We start from the raw sequence: 17,620 nt of genomic DNA, 5'->3' as shown, positions 1-17,620 counted from the left end.
TAAAAAGCACACACACATTTATCATACATGTTAAAGGTATTCTACGAGCCATTGCTTCCTGCGAGTCACTGTTTTCTAGAATAATGAAGAAAGTGCTAATTTCGTTTGGAGTTCAGTTCCGGATCACAGCGTTTCGCTTTTTAGATCAGATGAAATAAGACGGCCATTGATATTTCTTTCAAATAATGTTTGCATATTTAAAGTGTGTATTTCTCAATACAGGATGTATATTTCTCAATAGATTTTAACTCTAAATGATTCCTCATGTAAACAATATTTGGAAAAAATACATGATCACCTTGACACTCTGGTTCTCATTAGATCATCGGAGTTAAGCAACTTTGAGCGTGGTCAGTACCAGATGGGTGACCATTTAGGAGTACCAAGAGCTTTATGTAGGAAAACATCAACACCTACATAAAAGAGCTGCAAAAGCTTACGTCGTCATCTTTTCTGATGGCAATATACAAAGGAAGTTGCAACATATAAACCGCCCCTTAAGTAATGACACTTTATCAAATTTCCAGTACTATTACTACGATACTATCCCATTGATTACTGTACACACAATAACCCTTATCCCCGAGTGGCTTCTGGGTCTTGATAAGTGGTGACCTCCATGTAAAAAAAAAAAAAGATTGCCGAAAACCAGTTTGTTAACCGCGTTATAGCAAGTCCGTCTGGCTATTTTGGGTTGCTTTAATTTAGGAGATTTTCTCTTTCTCCCAGCCTTATCCCAGCAAAAGGACCTGCAAAGCAATATAGCAGGGGTTGGTAGTGTGTATGGGCGTATGTATACGTTCCTGGGCCATGACATAACAGCTCTGGTGCTCCCTGCTGCTCTGAGATCCTTTGATATTTAACCTGATGCCACAAAGCATCTTCAATATTCGTGTGTCGCCACGAGAAGGTATGTCAGGGGACTCAACTTAATTGTACTGACAAGGAAAACTTACGCATTCCCTTTCCTTTTTATAGAAAGGCACTCTAGTGGCGGGAGTTTGTAGTCAGAAGGCATACAATTATGCACTTAGTACTAAAGTTTCTGCACTAGACGCAACACATTGTTTTGTTTTTTAAAAAGCACAAACAAAGTACCAAATAATATGAAACAGAAAGGAGAAGACTACGCTTTTGGTTAGACATTTATTTTGAAGTTGGCAAAGTGTGTGGTGTCTACAAAAGCGTAGTTTATCAGGCCACAATATTTGCGAAAGAAAACCCGAATAATAAGAAATATTACGTAGGTATGACTTCCTTAGGTTTCAAAACTCGATATTATGACCACAAAAGTACATTACAACAATAAAAAACACCGCATGAAAACAACGCTAACAAATAAATACTGTGAACTCAAGGAAAGCGGACATTCGCCGGTAGTCGAATGGAAAATAATAAGACAAGCTACAACATGTAGAGACCTAGACGACCCATGTAGATTGTGCCTTCATGAACAATTTGCTATCCTGTACTTTAAAGAACCCCAACATCTATTAAACTGTAGAAGAGAAATAGCGAACAACTGTGTTCATTGGATAAAATTTACTCTAGGATAAGTTTGCCCGGTAAGTGCATGTTCATTGGCTGACCGGAAGGACGCGGTGGATACTAGAAAGCTGATTGGCCTGACTAAAATCTCAATAGAAGGTGCGTATATAAAAACGACAGACAACCACAAAATTCGCGCATAAGCCTGAAGAGTCCTAAAGTGGATGAAACGCGGAATATTCAGTGTAGCTTAATCGCTATATATATTTTATAACTTACTATATATATATATATATATATATATATATATATATATATAACAATATATACATTTATAACTATAAAGGTATACGTTAGATTAATAATAATAATAATAAATATTATATTAATATTAATAATAATATTAATAATAATAATATTATTATTATCATTATTATTATTATTAATAATATTTATAATAATAATATTAATAATAATAATAGTAATAATAATATTAATAATAATAATAATAATAATAATAATAATAATAATAATAATAATAATAACAATGAGACTTAACTGACAGCTGATGGACAATAAATAACTGAAATTAAAATACAAAGAGGCATCTTCCAAGCCGATTCCCTATCACCATTACTGTTCATTATAGCCATGATGCCTCTGAACAACATACTAAAAAAATGCCAAGTCGAATATAAATTAACTGACTGAGAAAAAAAGAATGAGTCACTTAATGTAGCCAGAATCTCCAAATGGAATTCGGCATGGAGAAGTGCGCACTGCCGACTATGAGGAGAGGAAAACTAGACATAACAGAAGGTATAGAATTACCCAATAAAACAGAAATGAGGGCACTCGGTGTACATGATAGCTAAAAATACTGGAAGCAGACGTCATCAAAGCAACGGCAATGAAATAAAAAAATGGAAAAGAATACGTCAGCAGAACAAGAAAACTCCTTGAAACTAAACTATATAGTCGAATCCCAATTAAAGGAATAAACATGTGGGCAGAGTCACTAATAAAATACTCTGAACCGTTTATAAAGAAAAACCAGGGAATTTCTATCAGAAGACCAGGAAACGCATGACTACATCCGTAGGATGATACTGACTGACTATATGTGAAAAGGAAAGACGGGTGAAGAGGGCTGGTCTCTATAAAAGACTGTGTAAATAACACGAAAAAAGAATAAGAAAAATACATAATGCAGAACATCGAAAAAATAATTACTGTAGCAAGAGACACGGAAGAAACAAACAAGATAGAAACAAAGGACGCAGAATAAGACGAAGACAGAAAAAATGGGAAGAGAAACAGCTATATGGACGATTTGTAAGAATGACAAGAGAAGACACTAACGAAAACATTTGGAAATGGCTACAAAAAGGAAAACTAAACAGAGAAACTTAGTCACTAATAACAATCGCACAAGATAACGCAATTAGAACCAACCACTTCAAAGTAAGGATCGACAAGACATAAGAAAACAGCAAATAAAGGTTCTGCGGACGAAGAGACAAAAATAAACCACATAATAAGTGAATGCAGCAAACTAGCCCAAAAAGAGTATAAAAATAGACACGATCAAACGGGGAAGGCAGTGCATTAGCAATTAGGCAAACAATTGACTCTTGAATACACAGACAAATAGTACGAGCACAAACCGGCAGCAGTAATGGAAAATGAAAGTCACAAGATCCTATGGGACATGGATATACATACGGATAAACCAATCCAAGCAATAAGACCCGATGTCATAATAGTTAACAAGATGAAAGGTCCTGCCAGATTGTAGATTTTGCCGTCCCAGCAGCCCACAGAGTGAATATTAAGGAGACCGGAAAGCAGAGCAAATACACGGAACTGACCAGGGACCTTCGAGGAATCTAGAAAATGAAGAAAGTAAAGAAAACACCACTAACAGTAGAAGCACTGGGGACAATACCGAAAAACTGTAAAAAAGAATAGGAGAGATTGGAATCAGATGGATGGCCAAGAAGATACAACGAACTTCAATAATGAAAACTGCAAAAATATTAAGGAAAATCCTTAAATGTGGAGACAAACACCACATATAAACTCCATCCAAACTGGACACAGAAACGGGTACAGATGCAAAACACAAAAGAACATTGCATGGGATCATGAAAACTGAAACTGTATAATTTTAAGATACCGACACACCCCTTTTTAATGAGTGCCGCCATGAACGGGCACGACACCGAATAATCAGAGTCAAGGAGGATGGAAAGACCGAGGAGGAAAGATACAAGCCAGGCCATCGCTTACTAAATTCAAACAGAACTGGAACGTTGGGGAGGCTTATTGCCACCCAAATCCCAGTGAAGACCAATGGTTGCCGCCACCGAGAAATCAATGGTAAGCGACTGTTGCGATAACGGAAATTTATTTGCAAAAGTTACCGAAAGACGAGGGGAGTACTGGAAACCCGGGGAGACTTGTTGTTACTCAGACCACCAGGCAACACCACAGCAATCTTGTGTGACTACTCCTAGTGAGTAACTACTACTACTACTACTACTACTACTACTACTACTAATAATAATAATAATAATAATAACTAGTGGGACCTGTGGAAATTCCACAGCGGAGTCTTTCATATGTAATATATCGATGTTGACATTCTGTGGATGTTCAGCGTAAATGGAGACGTCCTGATATTATTGTACCTATTTACTATGCCTCCCCACGGGACAGAGTTAGACACCAGGGTCGTTTTTTAACGTGGAGAAAAGTTACAAAAATAAAAATTGTCTCAGTCGTGAAGGATTTCTCCTCCACTGAAAGAGAACGAGAAATGGAAGTGCCGCATCTGAAAAACAGATACTACACTTTGATCTTGGTCAAAAGGCCAAGTTGATTGTCCTGATATTATTGTAGCTCTTTTGTTAAAACTGCAAAAATATTTATCTAAGCTAACAGAGACGCCTGGCGTAGCCCGGTCGTAAAATACGATTCAAAATGATATTTAAACACTTCCAGATTTCGTATATTTTATAGAGTCGATTTTATATCGATTCTTATATATTATTACATAGAAAACTTATTTATCTAAGCTAGTAGGAACGCATAAATATTTTAATTCTTGCAGATTTCGTATATATTATTATAGAGTCAATTTTCTATCGATTCCTATATATATTAAAGTTGTGATTTAAAAAAAAAAATATTTACATCCATATGACCTTGATACATCAGCTTGAATCGAAACCGGAACCAAAACTTATGAAGAAAAAAAATATGTATACATATATAACTTGAGTCTCTTCAGCTATAATCGAAACCGAAATTAAACACCAAAGTGTACCTAGGTCTGCTGAAGAGTGTGCTGATCCCCTGGTGCAATCTGGAATACCGTATGTGTGGCAGCAGGACTCGGCCCACAAGTCCAAAAAGACCCAGGCTTGGATTTAGAAAGGGTGCTACGACTTTGTACCATTCTCGCGATGCTCCCCTCCCCCGCAGGCCTTAACCCGCTGGACTATTTCGTTTTTTCATGTGTCAAGAGCATCACCAACATCAAAGATAGTCTGATCACCGCCTTGCGCCAAGTATTCATCGACTATTCGCCGAGCTCATGCAAACGCTTGTGGAAAAGGCAATTCCAGACTCGTATCGAGGATGTAGATTTAGGTTGAAGGCGGCTAAGTTGAATAGATGTCAGCTCCAGTTACCTGAATTAATTTTTTCAATATAAGTTTTAAAATAAAGCTGTAGTATTGTTTTCTTTAGCACGACAACTTTATCGTTCCATCCTATATATCTATCTCTACTATTATATAAAAGTAACTGAGTGTGTGCGTGTGTGTTGGACCGATTTGTTTTGTAAAATTATTTATTACACGAAATAGAAAGACATGACAATAAAACGACAATCACTTGGAAGAAAAAAGATGTAGGCATGATACACAAAATAACACACACGCTATCGTATTAATATATATATATATATATATATATATATATATATATATATATATATATATATATATATTAGTGAAAACATACTTATGGCAAGCAAGACACATAGAAAATGTTTGTATTTCACTTCAATAAGTATAGTGAGCTTCTTCTCGGAAAGAAACAAACATTTGCAATGCAAGATAATTGAGTATAAGTACATTTTCATAATATATATATATATATATATATATATATATATATATATATATATATATATATGCAAATACCTACAGTGTAGATAAAGCAGTCGAGTCTTGTTCGAAGAAAATCGATAGTTGCTGTGAATTGTGTTTTACGTTCTGAATTGCTTACCTGGTTCCAATACACTATGGCAGCCACAGACGTTAATTATGTGGTCAACACGACACTCACGGATACAGGCGTTATAGCTGTAGTAGTGATGATACTTAAGGTGATTTCGGAAACTGGCTGATTCCGTGTCAAGGCAGTGGGAATTTCGGAACGCTTTATATGGCGGCGGCAAGAACTTGTACTGCAACGAACAGGAAATAACAAATTATTTGAAAAGATTTGACATGTTCTTAGTCTATTGTGGTTTGATCTTTGTGAGGAATTGTCGATAAAAATGTTCTCGTAAACATTATGAGTATATCTGGGTCTTGTTTTTATTTTTTTAGTGTGTTCCTTATAAACGTTATTAAATGTTTTAATAGAAACTATGTACAAACCTGTTTTTATACAACCTGTAGTGTTTGTTGGCACACGAACAAAAATAGCTAATACTTCTCTTTATATGTGTGCAGTCAACACCAACCCTATTCAGGGTTTAACCGGCTTCCTACGAAGGAGGAAGTTTCATGGGAGTATGAAATTCACCAGCGGTCCTCAGTCGCATGTATATCCCCGTTAGGGGAGATGACGACGTTAGGTTTTTGCAACTTTTTTCAGGGAGATGTCGAAGTTCTACATACAGCTCTTGTACTTCACAAATTGGTCCCCCATTTTAGTAATGACCAGGCTAAACGTTGCTTAACTTCGGTGATCTGACGGGAACCAGTGTGTCAACGTGATTACGCCGTATATACTTTTGAATAAAATAAATGTTTTTTCAGAGACTGGGATAGTTTTGATTTGGATGTTGGAGTAACTAGTTTTGACACAAAGTTACGAGTTTTCGAGTAGCGAGCTTTGACAACAGTGTGCCAGGTTTGGAATAGTGAGTATTTACAGCAGGGCGTTAAATTTTACCCCGGAAATAGTTACCTGTCGAATAGTTAATTCATAAGTGTAGAATAGTTAACTCTTGACTATTTAATCACAAAAAAAAACAAAAACAAAAAAACAAAACAAAAACAAAACAAATTCAAATTCAATATATATATATTAATAATACTAAACTTTATGTCTAGAATGCTTATTCCAATGTTGATTAAAATTCACTACATTATTATTCTTCAAGAAAATGTCAAAAATTGTAGGCTTAAGCTGAAGAGGTCTCATGAAGAAAATGAAATTCATGGAATCTTGCTTAATGAGTTTCTAATTTTTATGGATAAAGATTAATGCAAGACTGAAATATTTGTATTTTTTTTACCAATTGGTCACGTTATGCGCCATAAACGCTTTAAACCGTTAAAAATAAACCGGAATTCGTATTATTTGCTGTCTAATACAAACGTAAAATTTCACAAAACATAGGAAGTATAGCTGAATTTTTATAAAGTGTTTCAAACCCTTTTAAAGCTATTTGCATTAAACATACGCAACAAATCTTGAACCTATCAACATTGTCCCATTCTATTTATGGATTACCTTCTGTTGTGATACCAACATCTCATAACGTTTTTTTTTTCAATCCTTATTTTCTTTCTCTATGTCTCTTAAAAATATTTAATCTTTACTATATTTTCTATGTATTTGCTAAATAGCAAAGTTATATCAAACCAGATTTAATATCTTGCTAATAACTTTCCTCTGATGAGATATGCCTACATCTAAAATCCATGGATTAAGGAAATTACTTGAATATTATATTCTTTGTTCAAATAATACATTTTTTTTTCGAAAAATTATCTTTTTCTAAATGAAATTTTAATATAAAAAAATGTAAATTTTACTTTGCTCGATCTAGTATATTTAGCAGTTTTATTTAGCTGGTAGTGTCTGATATAAAATATTACCTCCCCAAAATATATTTTTGGGCTTCATACTACAAGATTCATTAAACTGTGATCTAATTCATCTTATTGTATGTGTGTATATATGTATGTATATAATGATGATGTCAGGTCATGTCATATGCTACTGGTACCATGTAACCCAGTACTACCTGCCTCATGGTCGGGTCACCGACGACTAAACTCGTTCCCCCACCAGACTTGTTTGCTGAGAAGGGTGGCTAGTCTCCCTAGAGGATTAAAAACAAGACCTTCCAAAGGGCGAATGAACCCTTTTTCGGGGCCAACAGCCAACTAGGACCGTGTGTGTCTGTGTGTATGTATGTGTGTGTTGAGATGGAGAGGGCTCCCGTAAGCCGTGGTGAAGGCAACCTTTCTAGGAGAAGCAAATCTCTTATTAAAAAAAAACATAAAGCGGAAGACCAGTTCCCACATTAAGCTGGTCTGCAGTTTAACTTGTTGCTGGCTATTTTGATCTTACTTGTTTCTGGATCTCAACATTTTCAACCGAGAGAGAGAGAGAGACTTACCTGCCGTACAAAGCTAAAACTCTGTAACATCATCTGTTTATAGATGCTCCCTCAGGCATTTGTCTATAAAAATGTTCCTGTGGCGATGGAATCATTTTTGAGCTCATGGACTTTAAGAGTCTGAGGGCGTGGCACTCGTCTGACAAGACGTTGCAATATTGATATAATGATGAAAATATGATATAATAATTATATATGTCCGCGCGTGTGTATGTGTGTGTGTGTGTGTGTGTGTGTGTGTGTGTGTGTGCGTTCGAATTGGGCATTTATTAGTTTTTAATTCCCTCCATTCCCGTGACAATTGTTTGCTGGCTCTGAAGTAAAGGCTTAGCAAATGAAATCAAAGGTGACATCGTGCCCGGCTTAAAATGACAAAAAGTTATATTCCAAAATTCATGATGTTGAACATCTTATAATTTATTCCTTTAATTCAGTTGACATTTACAATTCTTGACAGTATGTTTCGTAGCGCAAAATCAATCACTTAATCATTATATCAATCAGTGAATCTGTTATGCCTTCAACTCATTAGAAGAAATAGCAACGATCAATCCGTCAAAAGGAATTCAAACGTGATTTGACATGGTAAAAATCCGAAAATTTGAACAGAAGCTGCATATATGTATATATATATAGAAAGATATATAGACAGAAAGATAAATGGGAAGGTAATTTGCTTGAAGCATTTTTGGTAAATAAATATCTAAGTGTATAAGAAGGCTGTTCGCAATGTAGAATACCGGAATATTTAAATCGTGTTACGTATTAACAAAAGCAGGCAAAAAACCGAAGCTTTTTTTTTACATGGAGATCATCACTTATCAAGGCCCGGAAGCCACTCGGGGATAAGGGTTATTGTGTGTACAGTAATCAATGTGATTTTATAAATTTTCGTATATTTACTTGTTTTTCAAAAATCAATCAAATCAGTAAATATGGACTGAAATTGTAAATATCTTCACTATTTTGAGAACAAAATATATTTTGAGAACAAAATATATTTTGAGAACAAAATATATTTTGAGAACAAAATATATTTTGAGAACAAAATATATTTTACAAAAATAAAACAGACCAAAAAAGTCGGAGGAAAATAAAGAAAAATGCCGGCAATTCTTTTTTTTTTTTTTTTTTACAACATTTTGATTATTTAATACCTGTTGATCCAACGCTATATTAAATTGAAGCTGTACATAAAAGGGTCTTTCTTTAAACGCCTCTTCTTGTAAAAACGTAAAAGAAAATATACTTGTAAGGTAAGAATTGATAAAGTGTCCAGCTTTGGGTATCGTTTCCTAAGAAGAAAAAAAGGCCGTTATTGTTACTTTTTATTATAAGGACTATTTTTTTTTTGCCTACAGACATAGTTTCACCAAACAGTCAGAACCTTTGAAAGAGAAAATACAGACACGAGCTGAATAGACCGGCTCACGTATACCCCTACCATTGATTAAGTCTTGCATTCACATGTTTCGGGCATGATAAGTCTTTGTTTGCCGCGAGACAGGAATATAGGCGTCTCTTCCGATTGACGTCAAAACATTGTGTGCTACCGGAAATACAATGTACAAATATCTAAGCGAAGGTGCCTATTATGCAAAGCGATCTGTAACGTGTTAATTACTCCGCGCCGAAGGATAAATTGTCTCATAGAAAATAGATCGTACCCGTACCACTATTGAATACTTCTGTGTACAAACATTTACTACTTATAATATCATAATAGACCTGTTATAGGCAAGAGACTTTCTTATATCAGCATCTTAATTAATTTACTAAAACTATTAAAACAGATAAGCTATTGCTAGACTTCATCTTTTTTTATATATGCAGGCTGTCCAAAAAGTCACTAAAGGTTTAAAAATCTTTGTCATTTTACCATTAATTATTTTTTCTCTATTTCAGATATTTAACAGATAATATTTTGGAAATTAATAATGGATAATAAGGACAATAATGGATAAAAAAACATTGAATAACGTACACAGGTTGTGAAATTGTCTTATCTAAATCAGGTTTCTATTGTTTTGACTCAAAGAACTTATTCGCGAGCATTTTCATGTAAGAGATGGCCAAAGTCACATCAATTTTCATGTAAGAGATGGCCAAAGTGACATTAATTTTCATGTAAGAGATGGCCAAAGTCACATCGATTTTCATGTAAGAGATGGCCCAAGTCACATCAATTTTCATGTAAGAGATGGCCAAAGTCACATCGATTTTCATGTAAGAGATGGCCCAAGTCACATCAATTTTCATGTAAGAGATGGCCAAAGTCACATCGATTTTCATGTAAGAGATGGCCCAAGTCACATCAATTTTCATGTAAGAGATGGCCAAAGTCACATCGATTTTCATGTAAGAGATGGCCCAAGTCACATCAATTTTCATGTAAGAGATGGCCAAAGTCACATCGATTTTCATGTAAGAGATGGCCAAAGTCACATCAATTTTCATGTAAGAGATGGCCAAAGTCACATCAATTTTCATGTAAGAGATGGCCAAAGTCACATCAATTTTCATGTAAGAGATAGCCAAGTCACATCAATTTTCATGTAAGAGATGGCCAAAGTCACATCAATTTTCATGTAAGAGATAGCCAAGTCACATCAATTTTCATGTAAGAGATGGCCAAAGTCACATCAATTTTCATGTAAGAGATGGCCAAGTCACATCAATTTTCATGTAAGAGATGGCCAAAGTCACATTAATTTTCATGTAAGAGATGGCCAAGTCACATCAATTTTCATGTAAGAGATGGCCAAAGTCACATTAATTTTAATGTAAGAGATAGCCAAAGTCACATCAATTTTCATGTAAGAGATGGCCAAAGTCACATCAATTTTCATGTAAGAGATGGCCAAAGTCACATTAATTTTCATGTAAGAGATAGCCAAGTCACATCAATTTTCATGTAAGAGATGGCCAAAGTCACATCAATTTTCATGTAAGAAATAGCCAAGTCACATCAATTTTCATGTAAGAGATGGCCAAAGTCACATCAATTTTCATGTAAGAGATGGCCAAAGTCACATTAATTTTCATGTAAGAGATGGCCAAAGTCACATCAATTTTCATGTAAGAGATGGCCAAAGTCACATCAATTTTCATGTAAGAGATTGCCAAAGTCACATCAATTTTCATGTAAGAGATGGCCAAAGTCGCATCAATTTTCATGTAAGAGATAGCCAAGTCACATCAATTTTCATGTAAGAGATGGCCAAAGTCACATCAATTTTCATGTAAGAGATAGCCAAGTCACATCAATTTTCATGTAAGAGATGGCCAAAGTCACATCAATTTTCATGTAAGAGATAGTCAAGTCACATCAATTTTCATGTAAGAGATGGCCAAAGTCACATTAATTTTCATGTAAGAGATGGCCAAAGTCACATCAATTTTCATGTAAGAGATAGCCAAGTCACATCAATTTTCATGTAAGAGATAGCCAAGTCACATCAATTTTCATGTAAGAGATTGCCAAAGTCACATCAATTTTCATGTAAGAGATGGCCAAAGTCACATCAATTTTCATGTAAGAGATAGCCAAGTCACATCAATTTTCATGTAAGAGATTGCCAAAGTCACATCAATTTTCATGTAAGAGATGGCCAAAGTCACATCAATTTTCATGTAAGAGATAGCCAAGTCATATCAATTTTCATGTAAGAGATGGCCAAGTCACATCAATTTTCATGTAAGAGATGGCCAAAGTCACATCAATTTTCATGTAAGAGATGGCCAAAGTCACATCAATTTTCATGTAAGAGATGGCCAAAGTCACATCAATTTTCATGTAAGAGATAGTCAAGTCACATCAATTTTCATGTAAGAGATAGCCAAGTCACATCAATTTTCATGTAAGAGATGGCCAAGTCACATCAATTTTCATGTAAGAGATGGCCAAGTCACATCAATTTTCATGTAAGAAATAGCCAAGTCACATAAATTTTCATGTAAGAGATAGCCAAGTCACATCAATTTTCATGTAAGAGATGGCCAAGTCACATTAATTTTCATGTAAGAAATAGCCAAGTCACATCAATTTTCATGTAAGAGATAGCCAAGTCACATCAATTTTCATGTAAGAGATGGCCAAGTCACATCAATTTTCATGTAAGAGATGGCCAAGTCACATCAATTTTCATGTAAGAGATGGCCAAAGTCACATCAATTTTCATGTAAGAGATAGTCAAGTCACATCAATTTTCATGTAAGAGATGGCCAAAGTCACATCAATTTTCATGTAAGAGATAGTCAAATCACATCAATTTTCATGTAAGAGATAGCCAAGTCACATCAATTTTCATGTAAGAGATGGCCAAGTCACATCAATTTTCATGTAAGAGATGGCCAAGTCACATCAATTTTCATGTAAGAGATAGCCAAGTCACATCAATTTTCATGTAAGAGATAGCCAAGTCACATCAATTTTCATGTAAGAGATGGCCAAGTCACATCAATTTTCATGTAAGAAATAGCCAAGTCACATCAATTTTCATGTAAGAGATAGCCAAGTCACATCAATGTTCATGTAAGAGATAGCCAAGTCACATCAATTTTCATGTAAGAGATAGCCAAGTCACATCAATTTTCATGTAAGAGATAGCCAAGTCACATCAATTTTCATGTAAGAGATAGCAAAGTCACATCAATTTTCATGTAAGAGATAGCCAAGTCACATCAATTTTCATGTAAGAGATAGCCAAGTCACATCAATTTTCATGTAAGAGATAGCCAAGTCATATCAATTTTCATGTAAGAGATAGCCAAGTCGCATCAATTTTCATGTAAGAGATAGTCAAGTCACAACACAATTCGAAACATTTTGCGCGGATTTGAAGATAAAGGAGATGCACTCACAAATCTCATCACAAATGAAAATAGGGAAATATTGCGAGACAGTGTGAAGCATTATCCTGAAATATCGATTCGACGACGTTCAACTCAACTTGGGATATGTCGAAGGTAACTACATAATATTCTGCAGTTTAAAACTCATTCCATATAAAGTGCAACTTGTAATTGTCTGTATTTTTGAGATGAGGTGTTTTCATTGATTGAGATTGTCGGACTGACTTCCTTATCTTGGTTGTTATTGTCACAACTTTTCGGCCGTTTTGCCCTCCGGCCTTCATCAGGTGTTTTGTATCGAACCGGAGAACCGTTTGTTAGGAGTCTCGAACCCAACCCTTTATTATTATTACGGGGGTACCGTGTTCGGACTCCAGCTAGACTCTGGGACATAGTTGCTGATTCTCTGTTTTTAATGTTACTTTTTCACTACCTTCGTTCAAGATTGAACTCAGCACCTTTGGGTAACTGTAAACTTTGATACAACGTCTAAGACCAGTCGGCCATATGTCACTAGGACATGATGAAGGCCGGAGGGCAAAACGGCCGAAACGTTGTGACGATAACAACCAAGATGAGGAAGTCAGTCCGACAATCTCAATCAATGAAAGTGCAGCTTGTTCAACTTGGAGCGTAGAGATTTTCAAACAAGGGTTCAATATGCGGTTCCAATGCAAGAACTTGTCTGAGATGACTCCAATTTTATGCAAAAGTTTATTATGTCAGATGAAGCCCATTTTCATTTGATTGGATTCTAAACAAACAAAATTATTTTTTGAGCTCTGAAAATCCAAGGGCAATTCATCAAAAGCATCAAGCAGTTGCATCCAATAAAGTGCACTGTACAATGCGCAGTAACGGAGGAGAAGATTATTACACCTTTTTTTTGGAAATCAAGACGAAAATGCTGTCAAATTTACTGGAGGAGATACAAGACTATGATTACAGACTTTCTGCGCCAACAAATTCAAAATAGGCCCTGATTATGGTTCCAACAAGATAGGGCAACGGCACCTACGGTGAGAGACACCATGGGGCCTCGCAGGCAATGCTTCTGCGACAAGATTATCTCTCGCTATGGCAATGTCAATTAACTGGCCCCTACATTTTCTTGTGGGAATATCTTAAGGAAAGAGTCCATTTTAGGAAACCCCAAACCCTGCAAGAATTGAAGGAAAATATCAGGAACGAAATAAGGTTAAATCACTATCCAGGGATTATGAAATCTGTCTTGAATGCTGTTAAGTTTTGAGACATTATGTTGAACAAAGATGGCGGCGTAGTTCAGATCAGTAACCAAGATGGCGGCCAAGAATCAAATGCGGTCCGTGGCGTAGTTAACGGCGAACTGATTGAATCCAAATTTCGACAATTTTTATAATAATTTTGAAACGTTTTTACTGGTTGTTTAGCACAGCCGGTGGTTATAAAAAATGATTGGCGAATCCATTCGTCTCATACCCTCACCAGTCCTCTGATGGGGAAGGTCTCCTAGGGGCTTCGGCTGCAGGGAGACAGGGTAGTAGTACTCGTCAAGGATCCGTTCTTGACACTCAACCCGACAGGTGAGGGGTTGGGAACCGGTCCAAAACCTGTCGGACTGAGGTATGCCGCCTGGGTAACACCTTGGAGGTCCGCCGTCCCAGGCCTTGCCACTGGGCATTCCGGTGGAGTAAGTTCATGGCTTACTGCCTGAGGCGCCCATACCGGGGAATGCCGACGGGGTTACTCAGGCAATTTTTACTATTGCAGGAGTGTCACTCCTTTAAGGGAGCCTGCTGGATCCCCATTTCCGGCTTTGTGCCATATTTTGCCGAGGTGGGCGGCAAATAAATAACTACCCCCATTAGTCCTCTGATGGGGATGTGTCTCCTAGCGGCTTTGGCTGCAGGGAGGCAGCGTAGAAGTACTCGTCAAGGATCCGTTCTTGACACTCAGCCCGACAGGTGAGGGGCCGGGAACCGGCCCAGCACCTGTCGGACTGAGGTACGCAGCCTGGGTAATACCTAGGAGGTCCACCCTCCCAGGCCTTGCCACCGAGCTTTCCGGTGGAGTAAGTTCATTGCTTACTCCCTGAGGCGCCCCAACCGGGGAATACCGACGGGGTTACTCAGGCAATTTTTACAATTGCAGGAGGGCCCTCCTTTAGGGGAGCCTGCTGGTTTTCCACTTTCTGGCCTTGTGCCGCATTTTTCTGGGGTGGGCAGCAAATAAATCTCTACCCCGGTTAGTCCTCTGATGGGGAAGGTCTCCTAGCGGCTTCGGCTGCAGAGAGATAGGATAGAAGTACTCGTCAAGGATTCGTTACTTGACACTCAGCCCGACACGTGAGGGGCTGGGATCCGGCCCAGTACCTGTCGGACTGAGGTACGCCGCCGGGTAATACCTAGGAGGTCCACCCTCCCAGGCCTCGCCACTGGGCTTTCCGATATAGTAAGTTTATAGCTTACTGCCTGAGGCGCCCCTACCGGGGAATGCCGACGGAGTTACTCAGGCAATTTTTACAATTGCAGGAGTGCCCCTCCTTTAAGGGAGCCTGCTGGTTTCCCACTTTCCGGCATGTGCCACATTTTTCTGAGGTGAGCAGCAAATAAATCTCTACCCCCATTAGTCATTAAGAGTCAAAAACATTCTACACACCCCCTTTTTTGATATAATGGAAAAATCCTTTCGGATTCAATTTTGGTTTGACTTGAGAAAAGGAAAGGAAAATAAATAAATAAATAAATAAATAAATGAAAGTAAAAATAAACAAAGAAATGAACAAAGAAAAATAAACCAATAAAATAATTGTTTTTTTTTTCTTCTGGTTTTGGGGGAATTTGTCTTTATTCTCATTTGTCAAAAAGAATTATTAATATATTGGTATAATGTGTGCAAAAAGAAGCCATTTTTTTATGAAATTGAGTTTTTTTTATACATATAAAAATAAACACTTTTCAAATATATATAAACATATAAATAGAATACTTTTCAAATACATATAAACATATGCACAAAAATTCACAAATATATATATTTTTTGTTTTTTTAACAAATGTTTGGCAAAAAATACAAAAAAAAAATTATTTGACAAATAGGAAATTTACAAAGACAAGGTTTTAACAAGTGACTTTTTTTTTAACCTGGAAATATTAGGTAAGGTATTAGTTGGTTAATTTGGTTAGTAAGGTAGAAATGGTCACAGTTTAACGTCGTGCCGGGGACAATTTACAATTTTTTTTGTTTTTTGGTGTGATTTTGACTGTTGATGCTTCTCTTTTTGAGTTTCTGAAAAGAGATTTATTCATAATTAGATTCCAAAAAGTTCGGTAATAAAATGTCTTAATTTATTCTTTTTATAGGTTTAGTGAAAATGTAGGCTATATTATTTTCAGACGTCACATAAGTAAGAGTAATAGATTTTGTCCTTATTTCATCCCTTATAAAATGATATCTGATATCAATATGCTTCGATCTTTGATGAATAATAGAATTATTTGCTAATAAGATACTGCTCCGATTATCACAATGAATTACTATAGTTTTTTTTTACTTAGATCTGGTTTTAAAGTAGATTTTAGAAGGTTGTCCAGAAAAATTGCCTCCTGCGCGAAATGAGTAAGAACCACATATTCTGCTTCAGAAGTAGAAAGAGCAACGATTTGTTGCTTTTTAGTTTTCCAAGAGATCATAGGTCCAGTCTTTGACAGTCTAAAACAATATCCAGTTATATTTTTTCTATCCTCAGAGTTAACCCAATCTGAATCTGAAAATCCTTCTAAATTTAGAGGATATGAAGACTTTTTAAATATTAAAGATTGTTCCTTGGTTCCTTTTAGATAACTAAGGATTTGTTTTGCACGATTAAGGTCTTTAATTGTTGGTTTCGATAAGTTTTGAGATAGCTTTGTTACAGTGTAACATATGTCAGGCCTAGTTGTGGTACTCAAGTAGATGAGGCTCCCTAACATTTCCCTGTATATTCGATTATCTATGGATTTTGTTTCGGTCCCTATATTTTTATTTATGTCCATTTCGACGGGAGTTGAACGCGGCTTGCAATCTTGAATTCCGAACTTGAGCAGGATCTTTTCAATGTATCGTGATTGGTTCATAGTTATAGTTTCATTTTCACAGGTAAATTTTATACCGAGGAACCATGAGAGTCGTCCAAGATCGTCCATTTCAAATTTTTTATTTAATTCATTTTTAACATCTTTTAAAGTGTTGTCAGACTTTGAGGCGAGTAATATATCGTCAACCACAAAAAAACAAAATCGACAATTAATTACCTACATTTTTGGTATACACTCACGCGTCTACGGGACATTGTTTGAATTCCTGTTCTATTAATAATTATGGAGTGTTAAATTCCAATTGTGCGCACTTTGTTTTAGTCCATATAACGATTTATTTAATTTCCACACCCAATTTTTATTTTTCATTTTAAATCCCTCTGGAGGGTAAATGTAGATTTCACAGTCAATCGAAGCATTTAAATAAGCATTTTTTACATCCATTTGATGTATTTTTAAATTGTATTGAGCGGCAAGTTGTAATAAAATTCTAAATTATTATAAAAATTGTCGAAGTTTGGATTAAATCAGTTCGTCGTGAACTACGCCACGGACCGCATTTGAT

General features: G+C 36.1%; 1 protein-coding gene across 1 annotated transcript in view; it reads right to left on the bottom strand.

Annotated features, from left to right (window-relative positions):
• The window catches only part of LOC145278282 (acid-sensing ion channel 1C-like), a 92,609-nt gene that overhangs the window by 8,893 nt on the left and 66,096 nt on the right, over positions 1–17,620 (bottom strand). The window contains exon 4 of the mRNA XM_080130574.1: positions 5,788–5,968. Within this exon, the coding sequence (XP_079986700.1) occupies positions 5,788–5,968 (181 nt within the window). The remainder of the gene's footprint in view (positions 1–5,787; positions 5,969–17,620) is intronic.

Source organism: Euprymna scolopes, chromosome 6 (assembly GCF_053919585.1).
Source record: "Euprymna scolopes isolate OS-2025 chromosome 6, ASM5391958v1, whole genome shotgun sequence".
Lineage (NCBI taxonomy): Eukaryota > Metazoa > Mollusca > Cephalopoda > Sepiida > Sepiolidae > Euprymna > Euprymna scolopes.
The sequence above is the reverse complement of the archived record's forward strand: the minus strand, read 5'-3'. Positions and strand labels throughout refer to the sequence as shown.